At 38.9% G+C, this 22257-nt stretch overlaps 1 protein-coding gene across 4 annotated transcripts in view; it reads left to right on the top strand.

Moving 5' to 3' along the window:
- The window catches only part of DNAH7 (dynein axonemal heavy chain 7), a 271037-nt gene that overhangs the window by 122455 nt on the left and 126325 nt on the right, over positions 1 to 22257 (top strand). For all 4 annotated transcript variants that reach the window (XM_086719178.1, XM_086719180.1, XM_025929537.2 and 1 more), the window contains 10 exons: positions 2330 to 2479; positions 5222 to 5404; positions 5745 to 5921; positions 7971 to 8102; positions 9860 to 10084; positions 13144 to 13341; positions 15392 to 15547; positions 16255 to 16423; positions 19704 to 19830; positions 21280 to 21499. In XM_086719178.1, coding sequence (XP_086575304.1) covers positions 2330 to 2479; positions 5222 to 5404; positions 5745 to 5921; positions 7971 to 8102; positions 9860 to 10084; positions 13144 to 13341; positions 15392 to 15547; positions 16255 to 16423; positions 19704 to 19830; positions 21280 to 21499 — 1737 coding nt within the window. The remainder of the gene's footprint in view (positions 1 to 2329; positions 2480 to 5221; positions 5405 to 5744; positions 5922 to 7970; positions 8103 to 9859; positions 10085 to 13143; positions 13342 to 15391; positions 15548 to 16254; positions 16424 to 19703; positions 19831 to 21279; positions 21500 to 22257) is intronic.

The raw sequence follows: 22257 nt of genomic DNA, 5'->3' as shown, positions 1-22257 counted from the left end.
AGGAGGGGCAGGCTTAGCTTGCTTCTCCTTAGGTGATCCACTTCAGGAGGGGCCCTGTGGCAGCAAGAGGGAGTCAGATCCGCTGCCGGAGGTTTGGCTCCGCAGAAGCGCAGAGTTGGGTGTTTGCGCGGAGCGAGCAAGTTCCCTGGCAGGAACTGGTTCTCTTTGGGATTTTGGCTGGGGGATGGGCGGGGAAGATGGCGCTGGCGAGCGCCTTTGTTCCCCACCAAACTGAGCTCTGTCGTCCGGGGGCTCAGCAGCTCTCCTTCCCTTTGTCCTCCAGCCTTCCCGCTTTCTGAGCAGAGCTGTTAACTTATGACTTCCCAGACGCTAAGTCGCGCTTGCTGTCGGAACACAGTCCGTCAGGCCCCTCCGCTTTTTGCAAGCCAGTCTCGGGGGCTCTGCTTGGCCGGCGAGCCGCCCCTCCGCCCCGGCTCCCTCCCGCCAGTCCGTGGAGCGCGCACCGCCTCGCCACCCTTCCTACCCTCTTCCGTGGGCCTCTCGTCTGCGCTTGGCTCCGGCGACTCCGTTCTGCTAATCCTCTGGTGGTTTTCTGGGTTATTTAGGCAGGTGTAGGTGGAATCTAAGTGATCAGCAGGACGCGCGGTGAGCCCAGCGTCCTCCTACGCCGCCATCTTCCCTCTCCCTTTCCAACTAATAAAATTTAATTTCCATCTACTTCTTGTATTTTGAAGAGTTTTTTTTCATTCATTTCAACGTTTATAGCCAAATGGGATTTGTGATCATTATATCTTTTTTTTTAATGTTCATATTTTTGAGTGAAAGCGTGTGAGCAGGGGAGGGGCAGAGAGAGGGAGACATGAGTCTGAAGCAGGCTCCAGGCTCTGAGCTGTCAGCACAGAGCCTGATGTGGGGCTCGAACTAACGACCGCAAGTTCATGACCTGTGCAGAAGTTGGACACTGAACTGACTGAGCCACCCAGATGCCCCAATGTGATCATTAGATCTTTCTTGTGGAGTCTCACTAGCCTGTTGCCTTTGAGACAAAAACCTTGTTTTGGTGATAGCAACTTCCTCTGACAAAGATGGTAGAGTTTTCCCATACTTCTGGATTTAGGACGATGCCTTCCTTGTCAGCCCCTTGGTGGGCACAGAGAAGTATGCAAAGCCTCAAAGCTTGTTTTACTGCTTAGTGATCTTCCCACGTCTTTATTTGAGTTTGGTGGTTTGTGTCCCAAGCCCCGAGGGGGTGAGCAGAAGGCAATGTTGGGAAGAGTTGCACATGTTATGTTGCTGTGTATAAAAAAAAAGAAATGACTACTAACGGAGCACAGGGGATTTATAGGGCAGTGAAACTATTCTGTACGATAGTGTAATGATGGATATGTGCCATTGTGTGTTTGGCAGAACTCATAGAATGTATAACACACGAGTGACCCTTAATGTAAACCATGGACTTTAATTAGTAATAATGTATCAATATCAGTTCATTATTCATAATAATATACCGGCCCAATGCAAGGCTTTAATAATAGGGGAAACTGGGCGGGGTGGGGGTGGTGAGTGGGCAGAGGGAATCTATGTGAAACTACAGAGATCTGACTTTACACTCAATTTCTCTGTAAATCTAAGGCTACGCTAAGAAAATAACATCTATTAATTAAAAACATGAAAAGCTTATGCCCCAAGGGGTGTTAACATCTCTTGTATAATTCCCACACGGGCTTCAAGGTTCTGGTCAAAACTGACAATCTGCCAATATTAACTTTTCCATTCTGTGAGAATGGAACATGGTTAGATCTTTTAATTTTCTCTCAGAGAATATTTGGTAGCAGGAGTCGGCAATTACAGCCCAAATTTGGCCCTGAGCCTATTTTTCTAACACCAATGAGCTTAGAATGGTGGTAACACTTTTTAACGTTTGTTTACAAAAAAAAAAAAAAAAAAATGGAAAGAAAGAAAAGAAACAGAGAAGAATATGTGAGTGGCTGTTTGTAACCTGAAAGCCTATAATATTGACTGCCTGACCCTTAACAAAAAATTTTGCCAGGTTTCATTGTTGTTTTAGATTTACAGTTCTGTAAGTGTTTAGGTTTATAGCTAATTTATTACTGAGTATTTTATGAGTTTTTAAAACTATGGTAAACAGTATTTGTAAAAATTTAATTTTTTCAGTTGTTCATTGGCACTGTGTAAATACAACCAGTCTTTATATATGGACTTCATATGCTGGAACTTTGTTAAATGCATTCCTTATTTCTGGGAGTTTCTTTGTAGAGTCTAGGAGTTTCTACATATACAGTCCTGCTTTTCTATGAATAGAGACAGTATCCTTCTAAATGGATAATGTACTTTTTTTTCCTTTAAGGGGTTAATGGAAGAGAACAAGGTTCAAATTACTGTTTTAAATCCCAAGTCTGTCACCATGGGTCAGTTGTATGGACAGTTTGATGCAGTGTCTCACGAGTGGTCCGATGGCATCCTCGCTGTCAGTTTTAGGGCATTTGCTTCCTCACCGGTAAGTACTGACACTTCAGCGTGCACACTTCGAAAGACTGTGATAGTCCTTTCTGACAGATGTCTGATGTGTTTTTCAGTTGTTCCAAACAAACATTTATATTTCTAGTTCAAGCTCAAGGTGTTTATTTACAACACGGTCCCAGATAGTCTGGCACTGTGTCTGCCAGCATCGGCAGCACCTACAAAGATGCCAGACGATGCCAGATGCTGGCAAAGATGCCAGATGCTGGCGAGGGCCTTTGCCTGGGTGTGCGGAGGAGAGGGCCCAAGAAAGAGGTCAGGGAAAAAGCACTCCTGGGTCTCTTTTTTCAGGCTAACTGACACAGGAAGGAGAACAGCTGAATATCGTGATCCTTTTGCTCCTTCAGGAACATTCTTCCATTGCCCACTTTTTAGGCTGCTGTCTCTGTCACACCCACTAATTGTTAGGTATATTCCAGTTCGCAGAGAAGAAATTGCAGACCTTTACAAAACAATGTCTTCAAGTTCCAACACTTTTGCCCTACTTGTTCGGAAGACAATGGGCTGCTGGAAAGCGTAGGAGGTGAGGGATGAGCCAGCTGTGCTGACTGCTGTGAGTGAGAGCGGGCATTTACCTACTCCTGGCTTATTCTGCTGAGCAGCGGTTGTCCGCTCTTCCAAGAAAGAGTCCATAGACCAGGAAGTGTTAACTTGGTTGCCACATGTTAGCAGGCTGTCCACAGAATGTGATCATGTGGGAGAGAGCTTGCTAAGTCTGGTCTTAAAGAAGAAGGGCCTAGGCTAGAGACACTTAATTTATTGAATCTTTTTCAAATAAATATTTCCTTTATTCTGACTACCTTACGTCTTGACTTTGGTGCTCTTTATCCGCTTAAGGACCTGACTAATCGTTATTCTTTAATCAGTGTGACAACAGAAAAGTGTCATATCTCAACTCTGCTCTTAATGGCTGAAGGAACTTGGGCAATGAGTGACATAAGGATTGGCTTTCATGGGACAGAGATCTTGCCCAGTACCAGGCTTTATTAGTAATTTCAAGGATAAAAGTAACTGTGAGGCAAACAGACACTTTGGGGCCATTGATATAACCTCTCAGTTTCTTTCTTTTCACAGTGGATAAACTCTGGCCCAGATTAACACATGGCATCCGTAGATAATGTATGCAGTTACATTATTTGTACAGAAATAATTATGAGATCTCTCCCATTGTACATCCAGTTACATAGCACATATTACATTTTCCAGAGAGCTTTGTCCCATAAATAGTCTCAGAGAGGTTAAGGAGCTGACCCAAAGTCTCCTAGCTGGTAAGTAGTAAAGCCAAATGAAAAGCAAGGTCTTTCAGACCGTAGAGCCCAACATCTTGCTGTTACATGGTGGTGTTACCCAAAGTGAAGATTAGCAGGCATGGGAAGCCAACAGTGCAAGGGAAAGTTGCTCTCAAGGTGACTTCTGAGGTATGGGCTCTTCTCAAGGTGACTTCCAGGGTATGGGCTCTTCTTAAGGTGACTTTTGGGGTCTGGGCTCTTCTCAAGGTGACTTCCGGGGTCTGGGCTCTTCTCAAGGTGACTTCCGGGGTCTGGGCTCTTCTCAAGGTGACTTCCGAGGTACGGGCTCTTCTCAAGGTGACTTCTGGGGTCTGGCCTCTTCTCAAGGTGACTTCCGGGGTCTGGGCTCTTCTCAAGGTGACTTCCGGGGTACGGGCTCTTCTCAAGGTGACTTCCGAGGTACGGGCTCTTCTCAAGGTGACTTCTGGGGTACGGGCTCTTCTCAAGGTGACTTCTGGGGTCTGGACTCTTCTCAAGGTGACATCTTCTCAAGGTGGCTTCCGGGGTATGGGCTCTTCTCCAGGTGACTTCTGGGGTCTGGGCTCTTCTCAAGGTGACATCTTCTCAAGGTGACTTCCGGGGTATGGGCTCTTTTCAAGGCGACTTCTGGGGTATGGGCTCTGTCTTGCTTCCTGGCTCAGAGAGTGGGTATGGGGTGGCCTAAGCCCATGACAGGTGTACCGTCTTGTAGATTAAAGCAGTTGTCCACAGGGACTGAGAAGGTGTTAAGATGGATCCAAATCGCTCACCACTTCAACTCAAATCACGTTTGCTGAAAGTGAACCAAGACAGCATCGTGTGCCCAAAAAAGCTGATTCGTAAGCTGTGGAAAGTAGAATCAGCTTTTGTACTCTCCAGCAGCTACCTAGCCACTCCTTAATATTTGTTGAGCTTTTACTGTATTCCAGACAATGAGCAAATATTTTCATATTTATCATTGTGAAACTGAATCTTATACTAACGTCCTATATCGCCATAAAACCATTCAACCCAAGAGGGGTATGAATGTGTGTGAATTCATTCAGCGGAGGGAAGAAAAACTTGACTTAGCACGTATGAGTAATTAATCTGTATGAACATAATACTGCATAGAATCAGGTAATTTCAATGAAAATTCTGTTTTCACTGACAATTATATTTTTTTTTATTTGTAATACTTTCCAAAACATGTTACATGTGAGTTCAGAAACGTTGGAAAAGATGGAATCTTGAGAACAAATGTTATATTTCTGTCTTGTCCATGGCACATAAAGGTTTCTTTCGTGACTTTCTCTCCGTACACACATACACACTGTATTCAAAAGACACCTTTACATTTTCATGGTGAAATTAATTTTAGGAGTTACATGTTTAAATTTTGAAGCATTGCACTGTTTCCTTACATTATCACTATTAATTTTTCCCTTGTATTCATCAAATGCATATACCAGACGCCAGATAGGAAATGGTTAATTTTTGATGGGCCAGTAGATGCCGTGTGGATTGAGAATATGAATACGGTGCTGGATGACAACAAAAAGCTCTGTCTGATGAGTGGGGAGATTATTCAGATGTCACCACAAATGAATCTTATTTTTGAACCAATGGATTTGGAAGTTGCTTCTCCTGCCACTGTGAGTCCTCAATGTTGACATCTTATACATTTGAAATGTTATAAATGTTTTTATAAGGAACTTTGACTTTAAATGAAACATATTATAATTCATTGTAACAGTACTCTCTCTAAGAACAGGCATAGCTGTTGACCTACCCTGATCAATTTAAGAGTCGGGGATTTTTTTCCTTTTTGTCTAGAACCATTGGTAAAGTCACACATAAAAATTTAGGTCGTGAAGTGACATAAAATTAAGCTTCTTTTTAGGAATTTTCTGCAGGTTTTAAGAAAGGGATGTACCATGTAATATTTCTGACAGAAGCCTTACCTTGATGGTAAACAATTATTCTTTTTTCCAGGTTTCCAGATGTGGTATGATTTACATGGAGCCTCACATGTTAGGCTGGAGACCACTAATGTTGTCTTGGATAAATCTTTTACCTGCTGTGATTAGTATTATTCAGAAAGAATTTATAATAGGCTTATTTGACAGAATGGTCCCAGTGTCTGTTGAATTTATTAGAAAGCATACGAAGGTAAGAGGAACGAGAATTTTAAGACTTAAACAATAAGTGGAAAATCCAGATTAGCCAAATATATTCATTTTAATGTCTGTGGTCAATGTCAACTCTCAGGTATTAAGATAACTGTTTTAACTAAAAACCTTTTTCTGATTAAAGTAAAAAGATTTTAACTTATATACTTATTCTCCAAAACAAAGTTTAATTTAATTTAATTTTTTTTTAATTTGTAATGTTTATTTTAGTTTGAGAGAGAGAGAAAGCACGTGAGAGCACACGAGGGAGAGGGGCAGAGAGGGAGGGGGGTACAAAGGATCTGAAGCAGGCTGACAGCAGAGAGCCCAATGCTGGGCTCTAACCCGTGAACCGCGAGTTCATGCCCTGAGCCGAAATCAGCCACCTAACATAACCGCCTGAGCCACCCAGGTGCCCCCCAAAAAATTTTAAAAGAAGCATTTTAAAGTTTGAGAAGATGTATGGATGCTACTCTCTTACCTCTTAAAAAAAAAAAGTCTTAAAAGTCCACTTAACCACATCTGGATGAAAATACCTAACAATGTTATCTCTCATTTCTCAGAGACTATTCTAGTTTCCATTTTTATAATTTTCTTTGTTTTTTAAAGTTCCTAGAATAAATCTATATTATAACCAGCAAAGGGACCATTTTTAAAAGTAATTCATTTATTAAATCTAAAGAATTAGATAGTGGGTAATGATGGAGGAACACGTTACTGCTCTAGGCCTGCTAAATGAGGAATCCACTATATTTAGCATGAGTGTATCTACTTGTTTAGACTTGGGCTCTGGAGCAAACATAGGGACACAGGGCTGGTATTTCTCCTACTGTTGGAAATCTAAGAGAAGAAGGCACGAGTTTGGCTCACAGTACAGAAAAGGAAAGCGGGATTTAAAAATCATGCCAGTGGATATTGCCTAAAGAGAAAATGCAGAGAAAAAAAGATAAGAGAGCAAAGGATACAATGCCAGACCTGGCTGCAATCTCAGGAAGAGAAGAGGGCGTTTTAAGAAGCAGGTAGTCAGTATTATGGGAAACTACCAAGAGGTCAAGGCAGAAAATGTTTGGCACATGGCCTTGGATTTGGCAAGTGAGAAGATCATGGGGTGAAGCATGGCCCAAACATTTTCAGGAAAGAGGCAAGGCAGCTCTGGCAGCCCACTGAGGAACGAGCCGGGTTGGGGGGGGGGGGTGGGCACTGGCACAACAGGGGCGGACACATCTCTTCCAAGGAGTGTGGATGTTACAAAATTAAAAAAAAAAAAAAAGGAGGGAAAGAAACCTTGAAATTTGTTGAAGATATGAAGTAATCATGTTTCAAAAACAGTTAAACTTGTAGAATAAGCTACAGGTTCCCCCCCATCCCCGGCATTGTCAGAGAATGTAGGTATTGCAAATAAATGAATTTTCCATGTAATAACTAATCTTTTCAATAGCAAAAGAGGAAAAAAAACATGCTTTTATTACAAGCTTCTAAAATGTACTATGTACTTTTGTCCTCTCTTAAAGAAATTATGAGTTCCTCTTAGCTACTATGTAGTAATGAGTGTCTTATTTTTAACAACAGCCATTTGTATTTTAGGGGGGCATCAGTAATACTTAGTCCCATCCTTAGAAGCTCGGTTGTCATTTCTGCCTGTTTCTACTGGGACAGTGGCTGAAGATGAAGTCAGCTGCTCCTAATCTTCAGTTCCAGTTAACTTTCAGAGAGTTAATTTTCACACAGTAACTGTGAAGCAATACCCCTCTAAAGGTTGGAGGAGAGCTCGGAGGCAAGAAGACACGTGTTTATGGAGAACTTGCTATGTGATGCATGGTGCTAGGACCTATGTACAGGACAACACATCCAGTGTCACTACACTCTAGACTAGGGAATTAATCCGTGCCTCAGTGTTCCTACCTATAGAGCTAGAATTATAATCGTGCCTTTTCATAAGTACTACAGCTATGAGGACGAAGTAAGTTCAATAAATATTAGTTGATGCTATTTTAATTAGTGCCTAATTTAAGTTAATTTGTTCTGTAGACTTTTCCCCCTGATTTTTCAGGAATTATCTCCTACTTCAGACACAAACTTAGTCCGATCCTTAATGAATCTAATAGACTGTTTTATCGATGACTTTGCTGATGCAGTCAAAGTGAAAGAGAGAAATGACCGAGAAACGTATTCTTTATTGGAGGTAAGGTCCATTGCCTTTGAATCCTGCTGTAGAAAGGCATCTACTGCTTTCCCCAGTGCTTCCTCATTAATGAACTTCATTTCTCCCCCGGAAATGGGGGCTGGACTGTGGGTGGTAGCTGAACAGCAAGGAAAAAGTCAGGCCCCAAATAGTAGGTCCTTGGAGGAACCTCCTCAACTGGCAGTTCTATGGCCTCATGAGGTTTGGGTGAAACCCAATGATACCCTTAGATCTGCTACTGGAATGGAATCTTCAGTCACTTAACCAGCCTCAGAAATGATCAACCCCCAAAATAGCAATGACCATTTGATAAGATTCACCTCCCTCCCCTTCAACCTGCAAATCATAATAACTGCGTTTTTTCCTTGCTTTTCTTCACTTTTTCTTTTACGTTTCTTTATTTTGAGAAAGAGGGAGCACGTGTGAACAGTTGTAGGGACAGAGAGAGAGCGAGAGACGGAGACAGAGACAGAGAGAGACAGAGAGAGAATCCCAAGCAGGCTCCGTGCTATATAAGCACAGAGCCCGATACAGGGCTGGATCCCAGGAACCAGGAGATCACGACCTAAGCCAAAATCAAGAGCCAGATGCTCAACTGACTGAGCCACCCAGGTGCCCCATTTTTCTTGAGATTTAAGCGCTTAAAATACATATATGCATATATAAATCTACATCAGGATTGAGGAAAGGAAGAAAATATGTATAAATGTATTTTTAAAATAGGAATAAAATTATCAACAGACCTTGAATATTCCTTAATAAAAAATTATGTACTGCTAATGGTAGCATTTCTAATGTGGTCAATATGTTGCTCTTATTACTTACATTCTATTAAATAAATTAATTTTTAATTTGGTTTTAAAGAATTTCTGGAGAGAAACAACCTGTGAGTAATCTAGGAGCAGGTGCACAGTGTTGAAGTAGAGTCCACAACTTTTATGAGCATAGTCAAGATTGTGTTTGTTTTGGCATTATAAAGGGGATTTGAGGAGCTCAGTTGGTTTCAGTGTCCAACTTCAGCTCAGGTCATGATCTCATGGTTCATGACTTCAAGCCCCACATTGGGCTCTGTGCTGACAGCTCAGAGCCTAGAGCCTGATTGGGATTCTGTGTCTCCCTCTCTCTCTGCCCCTCTGTTGCTCATGCTCGGTCTCTCAAAAATAAATGTTAAAAAAATTTTTTTAAAAAGAAGCGGATTTGATTTTAAAGCAAACTAGTAAGTTTTCTCATTTAGTGGTGGGTCTTGTCATCTACTCTGTTTTCCTGCCTAAGCCTGATGAGAAGAAAGCTTACAGAATGGCAGTTCTAGTTTATGCATTCGTTGCTCAGATTATTACAACAGGTAAATAAATGAATATAAATTTGTTCTGCTTTTACGAAAACACTATCAAAATTTAGATTATTCCTTATTAAAATATGCCTTCATAAAAAGTTATCTCAATGTTCTTTTTTAATATCAGGGTCCTGCCACTTACTTAAAATTTCATGTGATTTACCAGACTAATCATTCTGAGGTTTCACAATGCCTAGAATTATACTTTGCATTATATTATCTTTTCTGATAGCAAGATTTTTCTAAAACATGCAATTTGGTTTTTAAAAATCTAATTATTATAAAATCCTGAGATAACTTACTATTATATGTTAGTTTATTCATTTTCTTTCAAAGATATTAATCTGGCTGATCTGATTCAAGCTTCAAGAATACATTAAAGTCCTTTTTTAATGCACTCTATCTTCTCATCTCTCCGATGCAGGGCATTTTTCTATTTTCATTGATCTGGTCCGTCGGAGCATCTTGTAATGATGATGATAGGTTGAGATTTGATAAGATTCTTCGAGAACTAATGGAAGGCCCAATTTCAGAACTAACTCAAAATAAGTTTAAATTACTGAGTGGTACGGAACAAACGTCTTCAAAAGCACTAACTGTCCCATTTCCTGAAAAAGGAACAATTTATGATTATCAATTTGTCACTGAGGTAAGAACTCTGAAGCAAGATGTACAACATTACAGCACATAATGGCTCTGGGGCCACCTTGTCACCACTGTTTACCTTAAGAGTCAACATGGAGTAGTAAAGGAAGTTGCTTTGGCTTTGAAGTCGGACACCTCTGGGTTTCAGTCCTAGTAACGCCACTTTCTTTCTGTAGGACCTGGGACTAGTTTATTAATCTTTCTGATTCTTCCTTTTCTCTTTGATAAAATGAGATAAATAATAACACCTGATGGGCCTATTATATTCATTAAATAAAATTACACATTATGACATCTAGTCCAGCAGTAGGTACATTTTGCTTTAAGATACCTCTTGGAGATTCATTTGGTGCATGTTAGCATATCACAGATGGTAAGAAGCCCTGTAGGGCCATAGCTGGGTTAGTGTTAATTCAGCACTTCACAAATGAATTGGACAATAAAACCTGGGTGGTGTTTGTTCACCTGTATGTGTGTGACAGCTATAAGTACTGTATTGGGGACATTTAAAAATCCATAATGTTTAAATATGGAGCTTCAGGTGAAATTGGATCATACTATACCCCCAGAGGGTAATTTTATATCCTCTTCTCCCGTTAATAAATAGAACACCTTTCTATCCCATTGTATTTCTTTAATAAACTTATTTTTCTAAGCCTCCGTAGATTCTATTATCTGAGGACCACGATCTAGCCCAACAGTTTCCTACTGTTAGATGTTGAACTGTTTTTGTTGTTTCTTAGTTTTTCTGCTTTGGTGAATATTCTTGTATACAAGCCATGTGTATATATCTGGTTTTTTCTTTAAGATAAATTCCTAGAGGGGCACCTGGGTGGCTCAGTTGGTTGAGTGTCAGACTCTTGGTTTTGGCTCATGTAATGATCTCACAGTTTTATGGGTTCGAGCCTGCATTGGGTTCTGCCCTGACAACACAGAGCCTGCTTGGGAGTCTCTCTTCCTCCTGCTTTCTGCCCCTCCCCCACTCATGCTGTCTCTGTCTCTCTCAAAATAAATAAATAAACAATAAACTTAAAAAAAATTTTAAGTAAAAAAGAGAAGTTCCTAGAAAAGGAATTTGCTATATCAATTTTTAAATTTTTATGGCTTTTGAGGTATATTACCAGGCTTACCTCAGAAGAGATTCTTCATCCTGTCAACTGCAAGATATTATCCTTTCATTTTTCCTAATTTTATTTTATTTCCAATTACTAACAATAGCCTGCATTTTCAGAGCACTTTGAAGTTTATTAAGCTTTTCCACAATCATTTCTATTTGTTTCCCAATATCTCAGTGAAATAAGAAAGATAGTATTATTTTGCAAATCTTCCCATTGAGGAAATTAGGGCTCAGAGATAGGTGATTTTCCCAGTACCACAAAATCTCTAAGGGCATATCCACTCCAGGTTTTCTGACTCTTAACTTTTCCTTCCTCATATGGTGGCAAAAGATCCGTGTTAGAAAAGATCATCAAAAATATGAGAAGGAGGGGACCTGCGTGGCTCAGTCAGTTAAGCATCCAACTTTGGCTCAGGTCATGATCTTGCAGCTTATAGGTTCAAGCCCCACATCAGGCTCTGTGCTGATAGCTCAGAGCCTAGGGCCTTCTTCAGATTCTGTGTCTCCCTCTCTCTCTCTGGCCCTCCCCTGCTCACTCTCTGTCTCTCTTTCTCAAAAATGAATATACTTAAAAAAAAGAATATGGGAAGGAAATTGTTATTTTCATCAGTTCTAGAAAGTTCTAGAAATGTCTTTGTAATACAGTTTTCACATGTGATATGAATTCACCGTCCTCAAAAAAAAAATCTGTACTATCCGCAAAGCACTGTGCCAGAGGGTACAAAAATGAATAAGGCACAGAGCTGCCCTTGATGAGTTCATAACCTTTTCAGAAGAGTGTCATGTGACACTCTAAGCCAAAAGAGTGCCATGTGGGAAGGTCTAGGAACCCAGGTCATGTAGGGAAACAGTAGGTCCATCGATGAGACTGGCCTGTGGAACACGTAAAGATATAAGGAAGGAGGGCCTGAATTCTGATATGCTTTAAATGACCAGGAGCTTAAATTTGATTTTGCAAGAATGGAGAGACCAGTGATGTTTTTCTAAGGTGAGAGAGTTAGCATGATATCTTTGAAAATTTTTGTTCTAAACACTGTATAGCAAGCCCAAATTTTAGTTGACAAGTTAATTGGATACAAAGATGCAGTATAATGTTAAGTCATGATAATAATCTCACATTAAGAAATCTTGTCTATTCTAGATAGCTGTTGCACAGCAATGTGAATATAGTTAAAACTACTGAACTGTATACTCAAAAAAATGGTTGAAGGTATATTTTAGGTATTTTTTTTAACCACAATTTACAAAAATCTCACCTGAAATGATAAGCTGATGTTTGTTATAAATACCATTATAAAAGCATAAGCAGAGGTGCCTGGGTGGCTCAGTTGGTTAAACATCTGACTTTGACTCAGGTCATGATCTCAAGATTCAAGAGTTTGAGCCTTGCATTGGGCTCTCTGCTGTCAGCACAAAGCCTGCATCAGATCCTCTGTCCTCTTCCCTCTCTCTCTTTCTCTCTCTCGGTCTCTCTCTCTCTCTCTCCCCCTCAAAAATAAAAAAATAGACATAAAAAATAAAAAATATTAAAGTATAAGCAACACGCAGCTGATGTTCTAGGGAAATAAGTGCTATATTGGTTAACACTATGGAATAAAATTCTTTACTCTTTCATGCATTAATTAGTCCAGTTTTCTCAATCTAACATTTGGCCAAAATAGCTGATCTTTGGGTTGACGTAATCAGTGGTTTCAGGGCATTAAAAAAACCACAGCATTGCCATTTCATTTTGATTCATATAAAAGCCTCGTTTCTTCTCAATTTAGCACAAAGTTTAACTTTCAAATTCAGGGTGAAGTGTTTTAAAGGCTAAAAACAAATTTATAAACATCAGTGTTTTGTTTTGGTCTTGATCTTTGATCTTTTCTACAGTGGCACAGGAGTACAGAGCTTTTAAAAGTATTTTATAATATAACATTCACCGTTTGGCTATTTATTATGAACAGGGAATAGGAAAATGGGAACCATGGGTAAAAAAATTGGCAGAAGCTCCTCCAATTCCTAAGGATGTGATGTTTAATGAAATCATTGTACCAACTCTGGACACAGTTCGATACTCTGCATTAATGGAATTGTTAACCACCCATCAAAAGCCTTCAATATTTGTAGGACCAACAGGAACTGGAAAGAGTGTTTATATCATTGTAAGTATTATAGAAATCTATATGTTAAAAGGTACATTAATATTCCTAAGAATGTTATTTTGTAAACTACGTGTAATAATAGACTTCATATTTTTTAAACATTCCAATATTTTGATGTTGTAGCCACAGAGAATTTTTTAGTAACTGCCTATTTTAGAAAATGGACTAAAGATATCCTATTTTACATCACTAAATTATTGTACCTTTTTAAAGGTATTTTTAAAGGTATTTTAATAAAAATAGCTTGTTGAGGATGAAGAAGTTCATCTCTGTTGAAAGGAAGGGGTGTTTTAATTAATTACACTTGATATTTAATTTTCAAAATTATTTAATATAAGAAGGATTATTATGTAGTAATAAGACTGACTGACTTCTGTAATGATTCCCATTGTGTGTTTGTTTAAAAAAAAAAATACTAGCTGCTATAACAGATAATGCCCCAAATCTCAGTAGCTTTACACAGTCTGTGTTCCTTTGTGTTTAGAGGGTCATATTGAACAAAGACTAGTTCTCGCCTCTAGTTTCAGATTTCTGAAGGCAGAAAGCTGCCTGGAGCTGTCAGTAAGTATCCCCAGCTTTGGCAGGACAAGTGAGTGCAAGTTTCCCAGGGGCAAGTGGACAATGTGGAAGATAAGTGGACTTCAGCCTTCTTGGGACTCCGTTCTAGATGACTACCCACAGCAGTGCCGCAGTGTGGAGCCCCATTACTTTCCTTATGGCAGAGAACTGCACAGTGTGGGTATCCCTTTGGAGTTTCTAAAGAATTTGCAGATCTGCTCCTCTGAGTAAGCATTTAGAAGCTTTCACGACAGCAGGCAAGACCACATTATCCAAGAGGAAACCACAGTGATGCCAGTGGGATAGGACTTTTGCCTATCTTCCTCTAGCTCTGTCCCCCACCCAGCTGCGGGGTGGGAAGAAGATGGGAAAAAGGGAAAGGAGCCCAAATGAGCCATCAGTGATCCCTCCCCCATTGCAGGTTCTCAGTCAACTCACATTCCCCCAATTATGATAGTTCCTGTTTCTAGTTCTTTATTGATTTTTATCTTTTTATGTAATCTGTCAATCCTTTTGGAATATATTTAGGCATATGGTTAAATAATTGTCCTGATAACATTTATTGAATAATATCTTTCAGAACATACTGAAACGAAACCCTCATTATAATTTAAATGCTGTATACATCAGGAAATATCCAACAGCAGAGATGGAGAAGTTTTAAACTGAGATTTTAAATTAAGGTGTTGGTTTGGCCAAGGTTAAAAATCAGTCTTGCTGAAAGTATACAGAAAGCTAAGGGATTTACCCAAGATACCATCAAGAGTCAAGGAATGGAGACTTGATAAGGTTAAAGGCAATGGTTGGAGAAAAATAAACCCATTTGTCATTTATACCCTCACTCCAAATTCAGCCCAGGCAAAACAAACAAAAAACACTACTTTTTACAAAATGGGGGATGTAGTTTGCATCTTATTTTGTAATCTGCTTTTTCTACCTAATCTATTGTAAATATTTTCCTATTTATTCTTTCACAAGATGATTTGTAAAACACAACGTCTTGGTTAAGAATCATTGTAATTGCACCTGCTTTCTGGTGAAATACATTTTGAAAATACGGTTATATTATTTAAGCTTCCTAACTTCTAGTCTGATAACTTGGTGTTTCAGTGGAAAGATAACAGACTATAATAAAAAGAACATTTATCTGGTAAGAGATGCATGGCGATCTGAATTCTTCCCCCTTCCCCCATCCCTGAGACCTTAAACGAGTTTCTTAGCCTCTGAGTCCCCATGATCTCTTGTTAAGAAGGAATGTGTACTCTGTGTGGTGGCTTTGGAAATCAGAGAGGCCATATGCATGGGGCCTGGACAAATAGAGACACCACTGATACAGTAACTGTTATTTCTATTGATTCCATCCCTTTTTTCACATTGTTACGACACTCTACGTGTAGATTCAGGTGTGTCAATACTTTTGCTTAGTGTTTATTTTCAAAAGTCAGAGCATAATTCCAAACTATGGCTCATTTTATTATTTCCTATTATATAGAATTTTCTTTTAAATCAACTCAGCAAAGACATCTACAAGCCTCTGATAATTAACTTCTCGGCACAAACTACAGCAGCTCAAACTCAGAATATCATCATGTCAAAATTGGACAAAAGAAGAAAGGGAGTTTTTGGTCCTCCTTTGGGCAAGAGAATGGTAATTGCTCTGTTTCTATACGTATGGCACAGCACTGGTCCACTTCGCTGACCCTGCTACAGTCAGAAAAATGAAACAAGATAGACTAAAACTTGATATCTTTTTGTACGCTGTTTTTTAATCACAAATTTTGATTAAGTTTCCCTAAAAGTGTGTTCATATTTGCATGTGCATTAGACAACTTGACATTAAAAACAAGCACTTGCCCTTTGAATTAAAAGTAAAATATTCATCTGGGAAATTATCTACCTTTCTACGTCTCTGATTAACATTTCTATTCAGCCATCTAGCTGCTTGCTCCTCTAGACCTTTAAACAACCCAGCTATCAATTGACTTCTCTGTGTTTCTTTGCCAGGAACACCCCTTTGAACCTAACTTTCACCACTCAGAGGTTATAATCATTTTAACATCCTAGCTTTCTCATTTACTTTAATGTATTGAAATTGTATAAGGAAAAAGAGGAGGCATATTGAGAAACAAATTGTGTGAGAGGATTATTAAGTCCTCAACTCTTAATCTATAAAGGTTAGTAATGAGACTTTCCCTATTCCTTGGAAGCATGGATGCTAGGGGATATTATTCTTTATTTGAAAAGAAACCATCATTTCTCACATATGTACTCTACATTCTTTGCCTCAACACGATTTACACAATAGGACATTAAGGTGTTAATATTTTGTAATACTGCTTCTCTTTTTATTCTCAGGTTGTCTTTGTAGATGATGTCAATATGCCCGCTCGGGAAGTATATGGGGCTCAGCCACCCATTGAGTTGCTTAGACAATGGTTAGATCACTGGAATTGGTATGACCTAAAAGATTGTTCTATGATTAAGCTAGTGGACATTCAAATCATGTGCGCTATGGGACCTCCAGGTACGTTTTCTGAGTTTGTGGTTACTAAGGTTGAGAATCAGTCTGGTTATACCTAGAAAGATAGCTGGAGAAAGAAAGAGAAACCCAACTGGACAACTGAGTTACACTTTCTTGTGTATATATTTTCTCTGTGTGTTCTTTGTGACCTATGGAAATATAGTACAATGGTCAACACTATGAAGTGGGTTACCTTGCTTGGGGCCATTCTCCCACCAATTCTTCCAAATCCTTTTTCTCCCACCTTCTGGCACTTTGCTCTGAACTTCCTGTCTCTGCATTCTAAGGATCCAGATGCCCCTGGAGCAGCTCATTTCCCTCTCTTTTATTCCTTAATCCTTCAACTGTATGAAATTCCCTTTTCCGCTACTCCAATCAAGTCTCATTCTAGTGAGTCTTTGGATTTAGACAGGCTGTTAAGAGGAATTGAAGTAGCAAATAGTCAAAAGAATTAACCCTTAAACATTCTTTGCGTATCTCAAGGGAAATTGACAAACTCAAAGGAATTTCTATACAAGGGAAATTTTTTTATGCTGGGGTATCGAAAGCGGCTTGATTCAAGTAACTGGAAATCTTTAGCTGTTCTTTTCCTGAACTCCAGCTGGTATTCTAGTCTTTATTCATTATGTCTTTGTTTTTCTCTTTGAATCATCCTTGCCAGTTCTTTTAATTAAAAAAATTTTTTTTAATTTATTTAAATGCAAGTTAGTTAACAGATAGTGGAGTCTTAGTTTCAGGGGTAAAATTTATTGATTGATCACTTATATATATCACACCCAGTGCTCATCCCAGCAAGTGCCCTCCTGGGTGCCCATCACCCATTGAGCCCATCCCCCACCCACCAGCCCTCCAACAACTCTCAGTTTCTCTGTATTTAAGAGTCTCTTATGGTTTGCCTCCCTCTCTCTTTTTATCTTATTTTTCATTCCCTTCCCTTATGTTCATCTGTTTTGTTTTGTTTCTTAAATTCCACATATGTGTGAAATCATATGATTTTTATCTTTCTCTGACTAATATTGCTTAGCATAATACACTCAAGTTCTATCCACATTGTTGCAAATGGCAAGATTTCATTCTTTTGATTGCCAAGTAATATTCCATTGTGTATATATGCCACATCTTCTTTATCCATTCATCAGCCAGTGGACATTGTGCTCTTTTCATACTTTGGCTATTGTTGATAGTGCTGCTATAAACATTGGGGTGCATTTGCCCCTTGAAATCAGCATTTTTGTATCCTTTGGATAAATACCTATTTGTTATTCTAGTCTTTAAAAATTTCTTTTCTCTTTAAAAATAAAAAAAAAAATAAAATAAAAAGGTACCTGGGTAGCTCAGTCGGTTGAGCATCAGATCTCTGCTCAGGTCATGATCTCGCTGCTCATGAGGTCAAGCTCCATATTGGGCTCTGTGCTGACAGCTTGGAGCCTGGAGGCTGCTTCAGATTCTGTGTCTCCCTCTTTCTCTGCCCCTCCTCCCCCTCTCAAAAATAAATAAACCTTAAAAAAATTTTTTTTAATTCCTTTTTTCTATATACCATTTCTTCAAGGAATCCCTTTGGTATTTGCCTCCTTATCTTCCCTATAATGCAGTCAGTTTGCTCTGAGTCAGTAATTGCTCTCAGCACACTTTCTGGGCCACTTCAAATGCTTTTTCTCTTTTCTTTTTTTCTTCCAAGTTTTTATTTAAACTCCAGTTAGTTAACATACAGTGTAATGTTAGTTTCAGGTGTGGGACTCAGTGATCCATCGCTTACATTGAACACCCAATGTTCATCATTAATGCCCTCCATAATACCCATCCCCCATTCAGCTCATCCCCCATCTACCTCCCCTCCAGCAACCCTCAATTTGCTCTCTATAGTTAACAGTCTGGTTTATGGTTTGCCTCTGTTTTCTTTCTTTCTTTCTTTCTTTCTTTCTTTCTTTCTTTCTTTCTTTCTTTTCTTTCCTCCTTCCTTCCTTCCTTCCTTCCTTCCTTCTTTCCTCCTTCCTTCCTTCCTTCCTTCCTTCCTTCCTTCCTTCCTTCCTTCCTTCCTCCTTTTTTTTTTAACAAGATTCTTTTGTTCCTGGGTCTCAGACTTGGTTCTACTTTGTCTCTCTCCTACTACCCAAGCCAGTCATTTGTATCACATGTCCACTTTGCCCTGTTCCTTCGGGGACTGGACAGAGGAGTAGTCTGAAACCATGAGGTATCTTTCCCTCTTGGACCCCATTTTCTAAACACATCACCATTTATGAATGATCTTTGGGAAGAAAAGTTGAAGACAGAGCTGGAGGATGTGATGTCTGGCCTTTGCTTCATTGACTGTTTCACCATCTCCTTAAGCTCGCCCCAGCGCATCAGCGTTCTTTATATTAAGTTTGTAAACACCATAGGCAAACACAGTTGTTTTGATGTGTAGACTACCAGTTATATACTTTCACACATTTCTCATATTTTCAGAATGAGCACAAGATAATTCAGTGATAGAAGCAAATACAGATTTACCTGGTTTTAAACAAATATAAAACATGAACCTACATATTTTATGCAAAAATATGTGTTAGAGATATCACATACTTCTAAAATTACTTCGTTACTAAAGATTTCATGATAGAATGCCCTTAAAAAGCAAATGTAATTTGCTTATGCATTTAAACATAACATCAATAATTTTTTCAGGTGATGTTACATTCTAAGTCTGTTGTTAAAACTTAATATTTAAAAATGTAGTCATTATTTCATGAAAGTGAGATAATCCCCCAGTTTTTTAAAATGCAAGTCAATGAAGTGGCCCCATGAGCCACATAGACTAGTCCTCAGGAAATTCATTTTAGGATGTGGGGGAAGAATTAGGCTATGTGCCAAGATGGTGCTGAATTTCACCCATGTGGGAATGACGCTAAAGTTTGATCAGTCATGTTCCCCAATATTGTATACAATATTACTATTGTATAATGTTATATCTGAATATTACATTGTAATGAGGATGTTTATACTTTACTGCTTTGGGCTCTATGAGTCACAGAGAAGGTGGCTGATAGCTTTCTGTCTGGTCTCATTTCTTTTGGTAAATAGACCTGACCTAAGAACTCAATCAGATAATTCAACTAGAAAAAAGACTTACTGAATTTGAGGGGAAAACTGTTTTCAGGTCACGGTTACCCACATAATTGCTTTTCATTTCTCTGGATGCTGTGAATTTGTCCTCTTTCAAGTTATTTTATGCTATAAAATATCGGAGAAAAAATTCTAGTGTGTAGCAGTAATGTTGTTAAGAGTTACTGTTTTTAATATTTAGGTGGTGGTCGAAATCCAATAACTCCCCGATACATGCGACATTTTAATATTATAACAATCAATGAGTTTAGTGATAAATCCATGTTTGCGATCTTCTCTAGAATCTTAACCTGGCATTTAAAGATCTGGTAAGTAATTTAAAGTGTGTTTCTTTTTTCATTATGGGGTATAAAGTCTTTTGGAAACGTATCAATATAAGTAGTGCTTCTCCAACTTTTCCATGAAAGCATCCCTAGATAAAGATAACAGGTAACACTGCTCTCCTCTGCTGCTCACATCTCCAGGTATGGGAGCATAACACAAGGGGACAGGGTACCTTTTTCTTTTTGTCTGAAGTCTTGGATTTTAGCCCCCAAATCCATACAAATTTTGCACTCTGCTGTTTAATATGTCCACATTGGAATTGTCAATATTTTGAATTTTCACCATGTAGTACAATGAATGCTGGAAAGATTTATGCCGGGTTTGTCCTGTGACTTTGATACCCTGTAGGGAATTCCCCCAGAAGGTTCATGTCCAAGTTTGAGTGTAGCTTGTACCCTGGAGAAATGTTGTTCTCTAGATCTGGCCATTCAGTGCTTTCAACATGATGAACGGAGGTTCAGGAGCCAAGTAGACCTGGGCAGTGCAAGTCTCAGTTCCCTGCTGTCCATTCTCAGGTAATTGTCATTCCGTGCCCTCTCCTGTGATGATGGAGGAGGACAGCTGGCTCTTCCTCAAGCCAGAAGTTAAGATAGTCTGTTTTTCTAAATGGATATTCATTTCCCATGTTCTTTCTACCCTAATTGTGCCCTTTGCCCCTGTTTTTTTTAATCCTGCCACTCTATTTATTTCACTTTCTTTTTAATTTTCCTTTTTCTTTTCCTCTTTTTCTTATTTTTTCCATATTTTTATTTCCTTCCTTATTTTCTCTGAAAATAGTCATTTCACCAGTGTTCTTCAGAGATTTTATTTATTTATTTATTTATTTATTTATTTATTTTAACATTTATTCATCTTTGAGAGACAGAGAGACAGAGCATAAGCGGGCAAGGGGCAGATAGAGGGAGACACAGAATCTGAAGCAGGCTCCAGGTTCTGAGCTGTCAGCACAGAGCCTGATGTGGGGCTCGAACCCACGAACAGTGAGATCATGACCTGAGCTGAAGTCAGATGCTCAACCGACTGAGACACCCAGGTGCCCCAAGGGATCCATTTATATGCAACTGAGAATGATGAGGGGTAAAAGAAGTTAGGACATATCTGTCTATGTCTAGTGGATACTGGATTTGAGTTACATAATCCGGGTTCCTTGGCTGGCTCTTCTGTTCACTTATGTAGGTAATTTTAAGTCCATTACATTGGTCTTGCCTTCCTGTGGAGTTTCTTTGAACATAAAATAAAATAATGGAAAGTTATTGTAAAAGAAATTAAAATTCTACTATCATCATTATCATTATTGGAAAAAGGAATGGTAATCTTGTAAATTAAATCAGTTGGTTCAATCAGAAAAATTTTGCACTAGACATGTTAAATATCATTTATGTATGTATGTGTCATGTTTGCTAACACTTTCTTTTTTATCAAATTTTTTTAAGTTATAAATTTCCAGATGATTTTCTAGATTTGACCACACAAATTGTAAACGGTACCATGACTCTGTATAAAGAAGCCATGAAAAATCTGTTGCCAACACCAGCCAAGTCTCACTACTTGTTCAACCTCCGTGATTTCTCTCGCGTTATTCAGGGGGTTTGTTTATCAAGACCAGAAACAGTGGAAACCAAAGAAGTGATTAAGCGTCTCTGGGTTCATGAGGTAAATTTTCATGTTATTGACAATTGGCTAAAAAGAAACATTTAGCGGGGCGCCTGGGTGGCGCAGGCGGTTAAGCGTCCGACGTCAGCCAGGTCACGATCTAGCGGTCCGGGAGTTCGAGCCCCGCGTCGGGCTCTGTGCTGATGGCTCAGAGCCTGGAGCCTGTTTCCGATTCTGTGTCTCCCTCTCTCTCTGCCCCTCCCCCGTTCATGCTCTGTCTCTCTCTGTCCCAAAAATAAATGAACGTTGAAAAAAAAATTTTTTTTAAAGAAATACTTAGCAATTTATATTGTTGAAATGCATTCAGCTATTTGGCATTATGAAGGCCAATCAATGATCAAGGTAATTTAAAAGAATAGTTAACACTAATATATTTCATGATATTTAAAATGCTTTATCTCGCAGTTTTAGAAATTTTTGTTGACTTTTAAGATATTTTGAAGTAGGTATCACTTTGGGTCAATCTTTTTTTAAGTTACTTAATCCTTGTTAGTTTTATTTGAAATAATTTTTGAGGTGGAATACTTTTTAAGTAATTGATTTTATAAGAAGTGAACGCATTTGTTTACATTACTGGCAATATTTCCTTGCCAAAAAACTGCAGAGCAAACTAGTTTTCAGAGCACACAAACTATGTAAAAATATATTTAAGTTATCTCTGGGAAGAGGTATGTGGGTGAATATTTTCCTGTAAAAACTTGTGGAAAGAGGGAGAGAGAATACAAAAAACAAGACAGCAGAAATAATAATTCAATATT

The sequence above is a fragment of the Puma concolor genome, chromosome C1 (genome assembly GCF_028749965.1).
Source record: "Puma concolor isolate L17-30 chromosome C1, mPumCon1.1.hap2, whole genome shotgun sequence".
Lineage (NCBI taxonomy): Eukaryota > Metazoa > Chordata > Mammalia > Carnivora > Felidae > Puma > Puma concolor.
The sequence above is the reverse complement of the archived record's forward strand: the minus strand, read 5'-3'. Positions and strand labels throughout refer to the sequence as shown.